This window comes from Salvelinus sp. IW2-2015, linkage group LG14 (assembly GCF_002910315.2).
Source record: "Salvelinus sp. IW2-2015 linkage group LG14, ASM291031v2, whole genome shotgun sequence".
Taxonomy (NCBI): domain Eukaryota; kingdom Metazoa; phylum Chordata; class Actinopteri; order Salmoniformes; family Salmonidae; genus Salvelinus; species Salvelinus sp. IW2-2015.
The window spans coordinates 21824964-21843995 of record NC_036854.1 but is presented as its reverse complement, the minus strand read 5'-3'; the positions used below and the strand labels follow the sequence as shown (position 1 = coordinate 21843995).

Below are 19032 nucleotides of genomic sequence, written 5' to 3'. Positions count from 1 at the left end.
AGCTTCTAAAGCCATGACCTTTTCTGTAATTTTCCAAGCTGTTTAAAGGCACAGTCAACTTAGTGTATGTAAACTTCTGACCCACTGGAATTGTGATACAGTGAAATAATCTGTCTGTAAACAATTGTTGGAATAATTACTTGTGTCATGCACAAAGTAGATGTCCTAACCGACTTCCCAAAACTATTGTTTGTTAACAAGAAATTTGTGGAGTGGTTGAAAAACGAGTTTTAATGACTCCAACCTAAATGTATGTAAACTTCCCACTTCAACTGTATATATATATATATATATATTAGCCCAGATCTGTATCTCCGTCTGCTGTCGGTAAGAACTGATATATCATAGCCTCTACCACAGAGTTCAAAGGTCACAGCCTCTGTCCTGTGTAGCAATGGGCTTTTCCTGGTTAAATAAAATGTAAAAAATTGCCCACTCCCAGCAGTGTGTGCAGGAATATAAGATCAGGGTATCGCATGTCAGGTTAGACTTTGAGGCAGAGCACACTGGTGCTCCCAGTGGGCTGCATCTCAATACTCTACAGTGGTCTCATCTCCTCTTCTTTGTCTCATTTCCTTCTGCACTGATTCAAACCCGCAACCTTTTCTGATTCTAGATTACTTTCTGAGTCAAAATGCAAGCTGAGCTCTACCGCTCATATGAAAGAAAAAAAAAACATTTAAAAAAAAAACATTAAGACTATGTAACGTTAACCAATTAAAAAAGTTTTGTATCACTGCATATTGGCTATGCTTGAATTTCCCTTCCAATGTTGTTCTTCTCAGACCATTTTGAAATTATATAAAACAAATAAAGGTAACACTGGTAATAGATAATGTGTTGTATTACTTGAGGCACAGCTAAGTGAGCATAATAATTGGCTTTTTTTTTTTTACTGGAGTGATGGCGTGCGTCTGGGGGGGTTAACATATGGAATTGTTTTAAGATGGTCATACCAAGTATCATAAGCTATTTGATGTAGAATTTTTAAGACCCCTTAAGGTATAAAAAAATGATCAAACATTTTTTTTGATGAAACATTTAATTTGGAAGCCAATGCTATTAGCCCATAGAAATGTTCTTGAATAACAGATTCACGACATAGAACAACAGATAGTCCCCCAAAAATCTAAAGGACGTTTGTTCTGAAGTGTCTGTCCTATATCTGCAAGATATACACGGATGATCAGGAAACTATTTGTGTTCTTTTTTTTTGTTGCATATATAGCTCATTCAGAAAGTATTAAGATGCCTTTTTTCCTAATTTTATTACGTTACAGCCTTATTCTAAAATGTATTAAATAATTGTATCCCCTCAGAAATATACAATACCCCATAATGACAAAGCAAAAACAAGTTTAGACATTTTTGCAAATTTATAAAAACATTTAAATATATCACATTTTAAATAAGTATTCAGACCCTTTTTACTGAGTACTTTTGTTGAAGCACCTTTTGGCAGTGACTACATCCTCGGGTCTTCTGGGGTTTGACGCTATAAGCTTGACACGTGTATTTGAGGAGTTTCTCCCATTCTTCTAGAGTTCTGACCTGAAGATCACTGACATCATGGTTTGACCTTATATTTTTCAGAGTTCCCAATTGTCTTGAAGCACCATCGGTGCTTTCGTCTGCGTTAAAACCAAATATCAATCCAGGTTGGATGTGACAACAGGGATGACGTGCGACCTCGCCCCCTGACTTTGAAAAGCTCCACGCGACATGCATCAAGCACACCCAACTCATTAGTGGTGGTGAGATATATTAAGTCAGACTAATTTGCAATTGACTGTCATAGCCCCACATTAAAAGTATGTGATGGTGAGATGAGAAGACGATCAGAAAGACTTCCATAGCCCCAAATAAAAAAGTAAACATTTGCTGTTAATTACCAAATAACATACACATGGTTGGGGCCACGAGAATTTTCAGATATCAAACTGGGGTCGCGGGCCTAGACTGACTGACTGCTGTACGTTTGTGGAGTTTGCTGTGCACTTTCCCCCCCTTTCTTKCTTTCTCTTTTGTCTCGCTCTCACTTCGTGTGTGTGTAATTGTAAGTGTTGGAGAGCAGAGGAACATGACGTACGCAGAGCTGTAATAAAGCTGTTTACTGTGAGGGTGAATGGACAGCCAGAGACCCCTCGCTGTGCTGCAATGTCACAACTACCATCTAGCATCCACCCCCTGTACTCTCCTGACGATTCTACCATTCCTAGTTCCCTCTTCCGTACTGCCTCCAACCAGCCCACACTCTATAGCCCACCCACCAATATGCTGCACTGTGCTGTCAAGAGAACTGTTATTCACCACATTTTTATTCACCCCCCTCAACAACAAAACAGAACTCCCTGATGTCCATCCCTTTCCCAATGTGCAACCCTTTCCCCCAACCAAACTATGCACCTGCACACATACACCCTTACAGCTAGGGCTGGGCGGTATACCATATTTTCCTATATACCGGTATTAATGCACGGACTGGTTTGGGTTTTTACTTCATCTTCTGTAACGGTATTTGAATGTTTGGTTTGTTAAATGTGATACAAAGTGTGTAACGTCCATTTTTGTAGTATACTCTGCTACTTGAGTCCTCTCGCTCTGATCTCTCTCTCTCCAAGCCACTTTCCACACAGATCTAGCCCCGCCCCTGTCACTCAAGGAGTGCATTTGTTGTTCCTCAATCACGAGACACTTGTGTTCAGTCTGCATGGTCAATGCAGCTACAATCTAGGCCTTATTGTTTACCAAATGTTGCAATTGTGATTTGACTTGTGATTTAGAGCAAAACATTTGGGTAAACTGTTGGAATCATGGAAATAGAATTATTATTCTAATTCTATAGAATAGTGGGCACTTTGAATACAGTTGTTTGGCATGACAGCGAATTAAAATGCCAGGGAGAAGTTATTGTGACAGGGTAGAAAAAAAAGTGTAACTAGCGATTAGCATTAGCGGCTAACACAAATTAGGTCCAACTTGCTAAGAAAAGACAAACTAACCATTTTCAGATGTAAAAAAACACAAACTAATAGTGTAATTATAGAGCACCAGTGGATTTATATTAAGAAGCAAAGTGAAAAAAGCATTGTTGTCATCAACATTGTTGCTTGCCCATATCGTGCAGCCCTACATGGCAGTGTGGAAATTCTCAAATAATTGCAGGAAATGCAGAAAGTGATAAACGCAGAAATGTACTTTTGGTTAAAGTTGAATTGAAGAGTAAAAAACAATCAGAATGGAGAAAGACTCATTGAAATCACTTAGAATGTATGTGTTGATACCCCAGGATCACTCACTACTCATAAAGCAAATGTACAACTTTTATTATTCAAAAACATATATTATTTACGTTATGACGGTATTTCAATTTTTTTAAATACCGTGATATTATATTTTGGTAATATTACTCTGTGTGTGTTCCACACAAAGTTTGTTCCTCCGGGGACAGACTTGCAGAATGTACAGTAGCACTTCTCAGTGACTCACTCACAAGACCCACCTCCACCCATCCCTCAATCCTCCCCGCTTTCTTCACCGGGGACCCTGATGCAGTCATTAATTCAGTGGTGACTCCTACTCCAGGGCCTACTCTACTCCTTAAGCTAGGAATTAGTTAAATTGAGGAAATCTGTGCACAAATATTCCCACAAATAAAAAATAAATGAGATCTCGTCTCAATGTAATGAAGGTATGAAGGTGTATTTGAAAATAACAATTTATTTTTGTGATTAATTCTGTTCCGGGCCTCCGACCATCCGCTCTGAAAAAAATCTCCCTGCTGCTGAATCTAGTTGCCTGCCCCTGCCCTATGATTCATCACTGCCGAGTTCTCTGCTCCAATCAGCTCCTAGCGCGTTCTCTCTCTCTCTCTCGCAGCTTTGTTCCCTCCGCAAAGTCACGCAGTGTTACACAACTTTCCTGAAGGTTGTCAATTGTGAGACTGTGATGTATAGATTGTGTGTGTGCGCACACTGAGTGACTGTCTTTTCGAGAGAGAAAAATGTGTGTACAATGTCTTTAAAAAAAAATGTTGGTTAGTCTTTCGTGTCTCAGTGTGTGTCTTTGTGCTCCAATGCCTTTGTGGACACATTCTTCAGATGTCTGACCTCTTTTTTTAAAGGGAGCTTAGAACAAAGGCATCTATTTCTCAGCCTGTGTGAAAAAACTGGTATTGAAGAACTGTGCAAGGACAGGCTTTCTAGTCTCCGCTGCTGTGTAGTTCTTTCCAAGCTTTTTCCCCTCTCTCTCGCTCTCTCTCTCGCTCCCCCCCAAGCCATGGGTAGATGGATGTCTGAACTTGATTAATCTTTGAGCTGTGCAAGGCTTATTTAACTTTGTCAATAATAACGGTGTTCTTCAGTCAACATGAGGTGGATGCTGCTGACACTAAGGTGTACTAGGTGACAGACGTTGATGTAGAACTGCAACAACCTGAGCTTTTACCGTGGTCTCACTAATTCTCTTTGAAGGAGGACTTATTTTATTGATGGTTTATCATGGTCAGGTATCTGCAGTTGCAAACATGATTTATTAATTCATACGTCTCTCTGCCACCTCTTACTCTCACGCGCTCACTCACCCACTCTCCGTATCTCCTTCCCTCTCTGCTGTAGGGGTGTGTGGTTGCTGTGGGGCTCTGAGGCCCCGCTACAAGAGACTGGTGGACAACATTTTCCCAGAGGACCCAGAGGTGAGAGTTCAACTGACACTTCCTGTTTCCTGTGGCAATGCTCTCTACATCCTGTGACCTTTTTGTTGTTTCAATATTTCTAGAGGTCTCTTTTCATCTTCACTGATCTGAAAAGGCAGATCGAAGTGAATTCCTGGCAGGCAACCTCTGAATTACTTTCACCGGTCCTGTCACAATGAGAGAATATGAAGGACAAGGAAGAAAGTCACTATTGAAGATATTCTACATATATCACCATATCTGTGAAGGAGAATGACTTGATTGAATTCATTTATTTGTGAACGTTATAAAAATAGCCCAGTCTACCTGTCAGATCTGTTGCCAGCAACACATCTGAGATTTCAGAACGCAGAGACCTAATTTCTCTGCTGTGTGTGCATGTCAATTGTGTGCTGCATGCCCCAAAAACCAGTCTGTTTCTAATTTTGGGTTCTAAGCTCCCGAAACAGAGACTGTAACTAATCTAATCCCCTCACCCAGGGACTAACCCACAACCCTCTATCATCCACTCATTCACACTAACAGTGTGTCTGGAATGTGTGTGTGAGACTAACCAGAGCTCTCCGATAACATTCACACGGCTGCGGTGGAGACAAAATGTGTGTGTGTTGTGCAAGACTTAAGTGTACAACCTGAGCCTTCAGATAACGTTGAGTCAGACACTAAATCCAGAGTCAGGGAGAATAGACCAAAGTCGGGTTAATGTGTTTATCATATAGAGTTATGTATAGCTCTGTCTGGTAATGAATTTTAATTCTATCTGTGTATTATTTTCAATGCTTTACCACACATTTTATAGTTCAAGCCTTATAAAAAGTATGTCGTTCTGTCCTTGAGCTGTTCTTGTCTATTGATATTATGTTTTGTGGATCCCAGGAGGTGTAGCTGCTGCTTTTGCAACAGCTAATGGGGATCCTAATAAAATACCAAAACACAATATACAATGGAGGCAATTCCTGTGAGCAAAGTTCATTCTATTTTATTGGATCATTACTAGTCTAAATGTAAATGAGAGGCTATCTGGAGTGGATGATTTTAGTCCTTGAGCCCAGACTGTTTGACCTGGAGGGGGTGTGTGTAGGTGTGACCGAGCGTGTGGGCATGGCCGCATGCTTGTGTTGTCCTCTTTTTCTTTTTTTCTGTCACCCTTGGTGAACATAACTCTGAGAAAATACATATCACGTGGTGTTCCACAAGGTTCCATTTTGGGTCCGGTACTGTTCAGTTTATTTGTTACCCCTTGGCAGCGTTATCAGAAAGCACAGCATTGATTATCACTGATATGCAGACGATACACAACTTTACATTTCTGTGTCACCAGAGGATTTTAGCTCCCCTGATAAATTATTAGACTGTATTAGTGATTTAAATACTTGGATGGCCCTCAACTTCCTCCAGCTAAATCAAGACATGACCGAGGTACTTATTGTTGGAGCCAAAGCATAGAGAGAGAATCGAGCCGCACGTTTTAATTCCATGGCAATAAAGATAAAACGCCAGGTAAAAACCTAGGTGTTATTATAGATTCTGTACAAAATTTCATTAGCAATATAATCGAAATAGCTTTTTACCAGCTGAGGAACATTGCCAAGTTGCGGCCGTTTCTCTCTCAGGTTGGTACAGAGACACTCATCCATGCTTTTATTATAAGCAGGCTTGACTACTGTAATGGTCTCCTGTCTGGTCTACCCAAGAAAGCCATTAGTCAACTGCAAAACATACAGAATGCTGCAGCATGGGTACTGACCAAGACCGGAGAGCACTCATTACACCGCTTTTAAGGTCTCTGCACTGGCTGCCTGTAAGTTTTAGAATTAATTAAAAAATTATTCTATTGGTTTATAATCAATCCACGATTGTGCACCAATACATGTCAGACATGCTTTTAAGTTATTTACCCAGTAAGTCCCTCCGGTCCTCTGGCACTGGCCTTTTAACTATCCCAAAGCCTAGGACCAAGAGGCATGGAGAGGCAGCCTTTAGTTATTATGACCCCAGCCTCTGGAATAGCCTGCCAGAGAATCTGAGGGGGGCTGAAACGGTGGACAGATTTAAAAGAGAACTTAAAACACACATTTTTAGCTTTGCATTTTATTAGGATGCTTTTTAGTCATTCAGTTTGTCATTCTTGAAAAAAAAAATATTATGTTTGTTGTGTAGTAACTGTTTAATCTTTTATTTTCATTGTTTAATTTTTTTTTCCTGTAAAGCACATTGCATTGCATTCCATGTCTGAAATGTGCTGTATAAATAAAGCTTGATTTTGATTTGAGTATATTCCTGTCCTGTGGAGACAGTGAACCAAGAACCCAAACCTAACCCTTTTTACCTTCATCCTCCACCTTTCTCTTGTCTTTCCCCCCCCCCCCCCCCCACCCCCCCCCCCGCCCCCCCCACACCCTCGATCTCTCGGTCTGTCTGTAGGACGGGTTGGTGAAGGCTAACATGGAGAAGTTGACGTTCTATGCCCTGTCAGCTCCAGAGAAGCTGGACCGTATCGGGGCCTACCTGTCAGAGAGGCTCTCCAGGGACGTGGCTAGGCACCGCTACGGGTGAGCAACACCACAGTTACAACTGAGCCATGAATATACTGCACAGACATCTGTCAACTGTCGTCGGCTCAAAATGCACCATGGCTATTATTTTCTCATTTGCATTCTAGTTGAATGTAATGGTCTTAAGACATATGGTGTGTGGCATAACTACCGTGTGTGTGTTTAGGTATGTGTGTATAGCTATGGAGGCTCTGGATCAGTTGCTGATGGCGTGCCACTGTCAGAGCATCAACCTGTTTGTGGAGAGTTTCCTTAAGATGGTCCGTAAGCTGCTGGAGGCCGACAAACCCAACCTACAGATCCTGGGAACCAACTCTGTGAGTAGAATAGAAGACGCCCACCTTGATGAACAGTCTGGTTTTATCTGACAATACACACTAGCAGCTGGCTCCAATGAATCGCAAAGAAATATAATTGCAGGTCTATTCTGTAGGAAATGTCATGTCGCAACGGCCATGTAAATAGAAGATGCCAGACGGTGATCTAAACATAAATGTACATTTTTACCAGGGAGGGAGGAGGTGGAGAGCGTGGATATGCATAGAGAGAGAATGGTTATCTGGTTGATGATGTGTAATAGCAGCCAGCAGCAGCTATCAGTGTTATCAGACAGGGCTGTCAGAGCAGCAGGGTCAGGAGGGAACAGGAAGTATCAAGGAAATAACATTATCCATAGACAGACAGACTTACCACACTGGCAACGCTGTCTAGTGATACCATGGATTACACACACACTGATACACACACTCATACACACACTAGGGTTCGACGATTTTACGATTACATTGTCTATCGACGATGTTTGACAGCCATCGTCGATGGTGACGACATTGTGATTTCACAAACGATGGTTTAGCATATTTGAATTTGACTGCACCTTTGGAGTCTGGTAGCGCACAACAGCGCAGTGACCACACAGCAGGGCGCCATGCCAAATGGCCTATTCCACATTTGCCATAGCCTAAATGTTCAATACACATGAGGTAGTTAGACTAACACATTGCAAGAGAACAATGTAGATTGTAGAAAGAGCGGAGAGCACCAAAGCAGTGCAAAAATTCAGATGGGACCTATCATGTTTTGTTCCCTGTCCTTTCCAATGTTGGATGATCATGGGCCTTTTTGAGCAAACACTCCGTTGTTTTCCCTTTTTCTCCCCAATCCCCATTCGATTTGAATGTGACTTGTTGTTATAGGCATAGCCTACTATTTCATGATCAACCATTGAATGAATCTATAGGTCTCAGAGTTCCATCTCAAAAAGTTTTTTGCAAATAGCCAAAATAAAAACACTCGTAATAATGAGAGAGAAAACAAACATCTGCTAGATAGACTAATCAAATAGAAAGTTTGTTTAAACCTGGTACGTTTCTGCTTTACTTGACCAAAATGTATGCAAAATAAATTGTGCCGTCGGAAAATCCCTCCTTGCAAACCAAACAGACAATAATATAGGCCTACACATAGGTTACTGTCAATACAAGTTAAACTTATACATTTTATTTGTATAATATTTTCTAAATATTTATTAATATCCTTGAATTGTACAACGGGCAATCGTGGCATAAGCTCCCGCAGCAGCACTTTCAGTAAGTGAAAACAAACATCTATAAATGATGAATTGGTGTCATACATGTCTCACAAACTACTTTATTTTGAACAGCTTAGAAATTGTGCGTTCATATAAATGTCAACAATCAAATAAAACAAATGATTATGTAGCTTATAAGTCTTTATAGCTTAACACTTAGACTAAAAACAAATAGGCCTATTATCCTTTGTCTGTCTTGTGCCTATTGAACTGTACAAATCATAATTATACAATCAGATAAAACAAATGATTATTTATAATATTCTTTATAACACTTAAACAAATTAACAATGGCTAATTCTAAAACGAATAGGCCTATTAGGATATGCCATTTGCTATCGAACTGTACAAATCCTAAATATATGCCTAGACGTTACAAAATAAAGTAGCCTAAACAAAATAAGTAAAAAAATGACCTAAATTAGTGCCAAAAAACAAAGTGTTAATAAGTCTCAAGGTTTGGCACAGCTAGTATTTACATTTTTTTTTACCTTGTCTTAGGCCTACCTAAAGGTTTCTGGTAAGGAACACCAGCATGTTCAGAGTAGCGAACTCCGCAGGATGATGGACTTGTAAATGTTGGAGGTTTGTTGTCCGTCCATCCTTTGCCTTGATCATCTTTTTGCAAATTCTGCAAGTGACTTCAGTCAGGTCTGCTGACTCACCTTTATCATTCGGCATGAAACCGAAGACCTGCTTTTCTTTCCCAAGTCAGCCATCATTTAAAAATAATTTAGCGCAAGGCAGGCTATACTGTAGTTACTAAGGCAGGCTATACTGTAGTTACCAAGGCAGGCTATACTGTAGTTACCAAGGCAGGCTATACTGTAGTTACCAACGGAGGCTTACCACTCGGTCCGTTACCCACACGCGCCGGTACTCAACCTGTAAGTTACTGAAGGCCACCCGGCCCATACTCGTACGTCATCTAAGCGACGCCCGCTATACTGTACGTACTCTCACCTGAAGGACGGCTATACGTACGTCTTAGGCAGGCTATACCCCCAACCTCCCCGCTCGTTACTAAGGCAGGCTATACTGTAGTTTCTAAAGGCAGGCTATACGTGGTAGTTACTAAGGAGAGATAATCTAAGGTCAGGTACTGTAGTTACCTAAGGAGGTCTATAGTAGTTACTAAGGCGGACTAAGGTGCTTTACTAGTAAGTACTAAGCAGTTACTAATTTTATTGGTTAGTTACTAGGAGCTACTAGTGTTACTAAGGCAGGCTATACTGTAGTTATAAGTCTTCGCGCCCTATTTTTTTCCGTGCCCCGCCTTTCCATTGCCCCAAATCGGCCCTCTGTTCGCGCTATCTGAGGTACTCTATGTTTCTCGCCTTGGTAGTTCTAAGCCATCGCGTTTTATAAGGGCTTCTGTCGTTTCCGGGGAGGCCTACTGGGTAGTTCTTAGGCGGGGTATACCTGTAGTTACTAAGGCAGGCTATACTGTAGTTACTAAGGCAGGCTATACTGTAGTCTAAGAGCTGGCTATACTGTAGTTACTAAGCAGGCTATACTGTATTACTAAGGAGGCTATACTGTAGTTACTAAGGCAGGCTATACTGTAGTTATCTAAGGAGGCCTATAAAGACTATAAACGACTGTAGTTACTAGGCGAGCCTACATTGCTGTAGTTACTAAGGGCGTATAGATACACTACGTTGTAGTGTTTCTACAGGCTATACTTAAGCGTATAAAACGTGTTACTGGAACTAAGGCAGAGCTATACTGTAGTTACTAAGGCAGGTAATAACTTTTTACTATAGGGCATACTGTTTACTGAGGCAGGCATACTGTGTTACTAAGGCGTTATACTGTAGTTACTAAGGCAGCTATACTGTAGTTAACTAAGGCAGGCTATACTGTTAGTTACTACAAGTGAGGCTATACTGTAGTTTACTAAGGCAGCTATATAGTTCGTATACAATTAGCTAGGCAGGCTATACTGTAGTCTTCAAGCAATACTAGTGTAACAAAACAGGCGCTATACTGTAGTTAAACTTAAGGGCAGCTAATACTGTAAGTTACTAAGGCAGGCAGGCTAACTGTAGTTACTAAGGCAGCTATACTGTAGTTACTAAGGCAGGCTATACTGACTGTAGTTACTAAGGCAGCTATACTGTAGTTACTAAGGCAGGCTATACTGTAGTTATAAGGCAGGCTATACTGTAGTTACTTAAGGCAGCTATAAATACTGTAGTGTATTAAAGAGCTATCTTCGTAAGAGGTATCTGAGTTCTCGCACTGTGTCTCGGCTTAATTTTGTGTACGCGCTATTGTTTACTTACCTATTTGTTGTTAAGGGCGGCTCTGTGTTATCAGTGATGCCTTCCTGATTCAGGAGTCTTGTGTTCTCGGCGATAGTTTCTCCGGGGGCTTATGTGTTCTCGGCAGGCATTGGTGTTCAGGCCGGTTACTGTTGTTCAGGGCTAATCTGTTTACTAAGGGGTATATGTAGTTATAGGAGTAATAGGTATTTCGGAGGCTGCGGTAGTTACTAGGCGGTCTGTAGGAGGCTTAATACGTGTTAGGAGGATACGGTAGTTATAGGGGTATACGGTAGTTTATTGAGGAGGCTATAACGGTAGTTATAGAGCTCGGTAGTTAATCGCATTGGTAGTACTAAGCGGTATGGTAGTTATAAGGAGGCCCTATTAATAGTGAAATCCTTTTTACAGTCTGAAACTGTCAGAAAGTAGCCTAATGGAAGAATGTTGCATAAGCACTTACCCAGATGATCAAGATGAAATAACAATAGAATACACTTGATACAGTTATAATATCCCTTTTTAAAAGGTAGGCTTATATAACTGATATCTGAGTATTTTTATGGACAACAGAAACATAGCCCTACCAATTTGAAAATCATTGCAGCCTAGACTAGATAAAAAAGAACTAGGCCTAACACTGTTTAGGCCTAGCAATGTGTCCTTTATATCAACGTTGTTTGGACAGGACAAGGGGACGTCGCCTAACACACTGATACATACACAGACGCACTGTTTATCTATGATTACTAAATACACCAGCCAGCACATCAGTCTTTTCCTCATGCTGTGGTGTTTATCTGGGAGAGTCAGAGGAAGGGAGGAAAGGGAGGGAGGAGAGGATTAGAAATAGATTATCACCACAGTCATAGTGGTCTAGGATAGCTACTGAAGGTCTCCTGTTCTGTTTAGGACTCACCTAAAACTACTCAATACACTGAGCCTAAATCAGTTCAATTCAAATATCCATTCTATGTATGCAGATTCCTTGTATTTATCTGTGTTTAAATGGACACTACACATTAGTCTAGACTACATTGCATTGTCATACTTGAAATAACAGTGGCACCAGATATCCTAGTGCCCTGGGTACATCACAACCCCGGTGCTATTTTAGCCTCTGCGTCTGGTCTGGTCCGGTCCAGGTCACCTGCAGTTGTTTAGCTTGGTTTGTCCATCAGAATGGGTTTAATCAGGCATCTAATTAAAAAGTCATCACCACAGGTTGGCTTCAGGAAGGCTTCCGTTCCCAAGAGGAGCACATTGTTTAGTTGTTAATTGGGGAGTGGTGTGAAACGAAATGATAAAATGTTAAAGTTGAAAGCGGCAGTCAGAATCTGTTCTTTGCCTGGCAGTTCAATACGAGGCTTTTGTGCTACTCTTTTCCCAGAAATTAATAGCAAAATTCAATTTGGGATTTGGGATTATATTAGACAAAGAAAGCGGAAGAATATGACAGTTAGAGAGACACACCAATTTATTGCGTTCTTCTCCAGTTGAGATGGAGATTCATGTTAATTTACCTCTCTCTCTCCCTCTCTCCCCCTCCCTCCCCCTCCCTCAGTTTGTGAAGTTTGCCAACATTGAGGAGGACACTGCATCTTATCATCGCAGCTATGACTTCTTTGTTTCGCGCTTCAGTGAGATGTGTCACTCCAGCTACGAGGACCCAGACATCCGCACCAAGTGAGTGGATGTTATATGGATGATCAATTGATGTTGCAGATTAGGGCTGTCCCCGACAAAAAATCTTAGTCGACTGAGAGTCGTCTTTTCTTTCTACCAAATGATTGGTAGAAATTTTTTAATTTATATTTTTCCTTATATAGATACACCCTATGTGTTTTAATAAAATCAACAATATGTACTGAATTGTCTGATGCTTAACCTTTTCTCATCCAAATATCTCTAACGGTCGCCCCAGCCTGAGATTTTTTTTATGCGCGTGATGTCAGAATGCACTCACTGTTCAAAAATGGGATTGTTATGAAACAGGACTGTCAACCCACACTGCCCTCAAACCAAGACACACGCTGCCTGCTAATTATCTATAGGCTATATTTCAACATGTTCATTTGAAATTATTTCATAACAAGTTGTATTAATTCACATAGAAGTAGCCCATTTCATTGTTGCGGCCAATTTATGTTTGAGGCTTTACTGAACTGGACAAACTTCTCTGAGAGCCCAAGCACCTCACCAGTTGTTCCCCAGATCAAGTATGCAGACATTTGCGCAGTCTAGCACAAACTTTCCCCCCTGGCACATTTTCTGGCTGGTGCTCGCATTGCTTTCGCTGTTGTTTTCCTTACAAATAATAACTTTGGACATGTGTGCGTTCCAATCAAAGGTAGTGTCTTATTTTCTGTATATCGTGTTGTCGTTTCTACTGTAGCATACCGTATGTATGTATGGAGCATAATGTATTTTAAAAAGATATATTTTTTTATGTTTTCAAGTTCTGGTGACAAATCATGCATTCTGATTCTTGTGTAGATTGTAATGGACACATACAGTGCATTGGGAAAGTATTCAGACCCCTTGACTTTTTACACCTTTTTGTTGTGTTACAGTCTTATTCAACAAATTTGTTAAATTATTTTTCCCMCCTCATGAATCTAYACACAATACCCAATAATGACAAAGCAAAAGCAGGTTTTTAGACTTTTTTGCAAATGTATAAAAAAACTACTGATATCACATTTACAAAAGATTTCAGACCCTTTACTCAGTACTTTGTTGAAGCACTTTTGGGTGCGATCGAGTCTTCTTGGGTATGACGCTACAAGCTTTGCACACCTGTATTTGGGGAGTTTCACCTATGCTTCTCTGCAGATCCTCTCAAGCTCTGTCCGGTTGGATGGGGAGCGTCCCTACACAGCTATTTTCACGTCTCTCCAGAGATGTTCGATCAGGGTCAAGTCCGGGCTCTGGCTGGGCCACTCAAGGACATTGAGACTTGTCCCGAAGCCACTCCTGCGTTGTCTTGGCTGTGTACTTAGGGTCGTTGTCCTGTTGGAATGTGAACCTTCACCCCAGTTTGAGGTCCTGAGTGCTCTGAAGCAGGTTTTCATCAAGGATCTCTCAGTACTTTGCTCCATTCATCTTTCCCTTYGATCCTGACTAGTCTCCCAGTCCCTGCTGCTGAAAAACATCCCCACAGCATGATGCTACCACCACGCTTCACTGTAAGGATGGTGCCAGGTTTCCTCCAGACGTGATGCTTTGCATTCAGGCCAAAGAGTTCAATCTTGGTTTCTTCAGACCAGAGAATCTTGTTTCTCATGGTCTGAGAGTCCTTTAGGTGCCTTTTGGCAAACTCCAAGCAGGCTGTCATGCGCCTTTTACTGAGGAGTGGCTACCATAAAGGCCTGATTGGTGGAGTGCTGCAGAGATGGTTGTCCTTCTGGAAGGTTCTCCCATCTCCACAGAGAAACTCTTGAGCTCTGTCAGTGACCATTGGGTTCTTGGTCACTTCCCTGACCAAGGCACTTCTCCACATGAACTTCTCCACATGATTGCTCAGTTTGGCCAAGTGGCCAGCTCTAGGAAGAGTCTTGGTGGTTCGAAACTTTTTCCATTTAAGAATGATGGAGGCCACTGTGTTCTTGGGGACCTTCAGTGCTGCAGACATGTTTTGGTACCCTTCCCCAGATCTGTGCCTCAACACAATCCTGTCTCGGCGCTCTACGGACAATTCCATCGACCTCATGGCATGGTTTTTGCTCTGACATCCACTGTCAACTGTGGGACCTTTTATATAGATAGGTGTGTGCCTTTCCAAATCATGTCCAATCAAGTTGTAGAAACATCTCAAGGATGATCAAAGGAAACAGGATGCACCTGACCTCAATTTTGAGTGTCATAGCAAATGGTCTGAATACTTATGTAAATAAGTGTAAATATTTGCAAACATTTCTAAGAGACGGTTTTTACTTTCTCATTATGGGGTACTGTGTGTAGATTGAGGATTTTTTTAACCTGTATTTTTTAAATCCATTTTAGAATAAGGCTGTAATGTAACAAAATGTGGAAATAGTCAAGGGGTCTGAATACTTTCCGACTGCACTGTATGATGTGTGGAAAATACTTTTCTGAAGGTTGCACTAATTATGATGAGCTAATGCTGAGCTATTTGCCGGGGCCATATTTGTTGACATTATATAATGCATTCTGGGTGTCACATTAAACGTCTGTCTGACAAAAGATGTTATAACAAAATGAGGTGAGGGATGGTTCACTCATCTTTCGAGTAAACTTCCGGAAGTGAATGATTGTAGACGACACACCCTCTTCAACATTCATTCTGCAAACAGATTAAACTCATCTTGTTTTCTCTTCTTATCATTGGTTGACTCAAAAAAACAAACATGGCAGCGCAGCGTGCACAATCTACCCATCGTCGGATTACTTTTGATATTTAGAAAGTGTTTTGCTCAATTATTTAGATCAATGGTGAGCTCACCCGGGACGTGATGAATTGTAAATAATAATTTCTATTGGCTAATTCATATTATGGTTTATTTCAGCCAAGAGTTTGCTAAATATGGTCGCTTGTGTTAGGTCAATCTTCCCTCTAATGTAGCCTACATTTCCTGTTTGGATGATTGTGTTATGCTGTTGCCACGTCTGTGAATGTCTGAACATTGCATCCAAAAATGTACTGGTCACATTTAGGACATAATGTTGTAATGACTTTGTCCAAACTGTTTTCTGTGAGAGAAAAAAATAAGTGTTGCCATCTCAAACGCTGACTGTTGTATCAATGGAAACTGGACGTTCTAAATAAGCGTTCTAATCACACAGGCAGGGACCACTGTAGCATGATCACACCCATGTGTTGGTACGCGCCAAAGGGTTAAAGCACTCGGTTTGATTAAATAATTAAGACACACAAATGACTCGAGGGAGTCGGTGATCAAGATAGCTTAACCAGAAGTAAAAAAACCTGTTCCTGACCCTCCTCCCGCTGCTGCTGGCCTTCATAGATTCTGCTGTTACGCTCCTGAACCTTTTCCATTTGAACCTTTTCCGAGTGCCAATTTATCTTAGAATTTCTGCTGATCTGCGTGCCAGTTATGATTTTCATATGTACATTTTTGTGGGACAGTTTCATTTAATTTACAATAGTCTTTGTATCTCAAAATCATTGTCATGTGGTTAATCTAAATTCTATCTGAATCTAAATAAAAATAACTTCTATTGCCAACCATGTAAAAATAGCCTACATAAAGCAAACAAATAAAAACATTGCAGCCTGCAGGAAGAAAGTATCTTCTAAATCACATTGGCTACGCATGGMCTGTCTGCAATGAACTTAAAAATTGTAACTATCAACTGTGTCCGGCCTGAAGCTCCTGCTAGCAAACTTGCAACATTGTATATAATATTCTGGGCCCTCAGTTTCCCACGCCAGTGAGCTCAGGACAGACACAGCTGTAGGTTATTTGTGCAAGGGATAAGAAGTAATGAGGTATTTTTTTGACGTTTCTACTGGATCAGAGCATTGCATGTTTCCCTTTTATTGCTGCGTGATTATCGAAAGGATGTCCCAAACAGGTGTTGTTAGATTACAATATACTTTTCCTGACCATTTGGAACAATTTAAACAACACAAAATAAAATATATTACAGCGAAGACTAAAAACAGTTGCATTCCTTTGTGAATGCAATTCCCGAAATGTAACGGTTTAGGCCTATTTATTTATGTTAATTGTTTCAAATCGTGAATGACTTGTGTGATGACATGAACAAATAAGTGATTGATTGATACAGAAGCCTACAGTTTAAGTCTGAAGTTTACATACACCTTAGCCAAATACATTTGAACTCAATTCCTGACATTTAATCCTTGTAAAAATTCCCTGTCTTCGGTCAGTTAGGATCACCACTTTATTTTAAGAATGTGAAATGTCAGAATAATAGTACAGAGAAGGATTTATTTCAGCTTTTATTTCTTTCATCACATTCCCAGTGGGTCAGAAGTTTACATGCACTCAATTAGTATTTGGTAGCATTGCCTTTTAAATTGTTTAACTTGGGTCAAACATTTTGGGTAGCCTTCCACAAGCTTCCCACAATAAGTTGGGTGAATTTTGGCCCATTCCCTCTGACAGAGCTGGTGTAACGGAGTCAGGTTTGTAGGCCTCCTTGCTCGCACACACTTTCAGTTCTGCCCCACAAATTTTCTATGGGATTGAGGTCAGGGCTTTGTGATGGCCTCTCCAATACCTTGACTTTGTGTCCTTAAGCCATTTTGCCACAATTTTGGAAGTTGCTTGGGGTCATTGTTCATTTGGAAGACCCATTTGCGACCAAGCTTTAACTTCCTGACTGATGTCTTGATGTTGTTGCTTGCAAGCCTCCCCTTTTTCCTCCAAACATAACGATGGTCATTATGGCCAAACTGTTCTATTTTTGTTTCATCAGACCAGAGGACATTTCTCCAAAAGTACGACTTTTGTCCCCATGTGCAGTGCAAACCTGTAGTCGGGCTTTTTTATGGCGGGTTTGGAGCAGTGGCTTCTTCCTTGCTGAGTGGACTTTCAGGTTGTCAATTGGGACTCGTTTTACTGTGGATATAGATACTTTTGTATCTGTTTCCTCCAGCATCTTCACATGGTCCTTTGCTGTTGTTCTGGGATTGATTTGCACTTTTCGCAGCAAAGTACGTTCATCTCTATGAGACAGACCGTGTCTCCTTCCTGAGCGGTATGACGGCTGCGTGGTCCCATGGTGTTTATACTTGCGTACGTACAGATGAACGTGGTACCTTCAGGTGTTTTGGAAATTGCTCCCAAGGATGAATCAGACCTGTGGAGGTCTACAATTTTATTTCTGAGGTCTTGGCTGATTTCTTTTGATTTTCCCATGATGTCAAGCAATGAGTTTGAAGGTAGGCCTTGAAGTACATCCACAGGTACACCTCCAATTGACACAAATTATGTCAATTAGCATATCAGAAGCTTCTAAAGCCATGCCATCATTTTCTGGAATTTTCCAAGATATTTACATACACTAAGTTGACTGTGCCTTTAAATTTTTGTCCTACTGGAATAGTGATACAGTGAATTATAAGTGAAATAATCTGTCTGTAAACAATTGTTGGAAAAATTACTTGTGTCATGCACGAAGTAGATGTCCTACCCGACTTGCCAAAACTATAGTTTGTTAACAAGACATTTGTGAAGTGGTTGAGAAATGAGTTTTAATGACTCCAACCTAAATGTATGTAATCTTCGGACTTCAACTGTATATAAGTATTGAAATATAGGCCTAAGTAAGGTACGGTATTAATACTAAACAGAATCACTCTTAGGCCTGTAGCTTGGTGGTGGTTATACTAAGCATACTAATGATAATGACATTTCTTATTATATGATGATGATAATAAAAAATAAGGAGATCAAGGAAAAGGAGGGTTATTTATTATTATAAACAATGTCTGGCAATTTGGAACAGTGTAAACAACACTAAATAAATTATGAATAATACCAGAGAGGCTGTTCTAATGAAAATAAGTCTCAAGCCTTTATAACAGCGTAGCAAATTTTGTGAAATTGTTTATCTGACAACTTTATTGGTATTTTGAAAATATCAAATGAGGTGCAAACTAGGGTAATTCAAAGATTTTAAAAATATGTAAAATTCAAGATGGGTTAAAATGGGGCAGAGAATCACTTGAGATACCAGTCCGCTCTGGTTGGGGGACCTGCTGCATGGCACTCTCTCTAAAAAAAAAATTTTTTTTATTTTTTTATTTCACCTTTATTTAACCAGGTAGGCTAGTTGAGAACAAGTTCTCATTTGCAACTGCGACCTGGCCAAGATAAAGCATAGCAGTGTGAACAGACAACACAGAGTTACACATGGAGTAAACAATAAACAAGTCCATAACATGGTAGAAAAAAAGAGAATCTATATACA

The 19032-nt window shown here is 40.5% G+C and overlaps 1 protein-coding gene across 1 annotated transcript in view; it reads left to right on the top strand.

Moving 5' to 3' along the window:
• Window positions 1-19032, top strand: part of efr3bb (EFR3 homolog Bb (S. cerevisiae)) — a 70372-nt gene that overhangs the window by 13711 nt on the left and 37629 nt on the right. Inside the window, 4 exon segments of the mRNA XM_024000546.2 lie at window positions 4617-4693; window positions 7118-7245; window positions 7415-7565; window positions 12671-12792. Coding sequence (XP_023856314.1) covers window positions 4617-4693; window positions 7118-7245; window positions 7415-7565; window positions 12671-12792 — 478 coding nt within the window.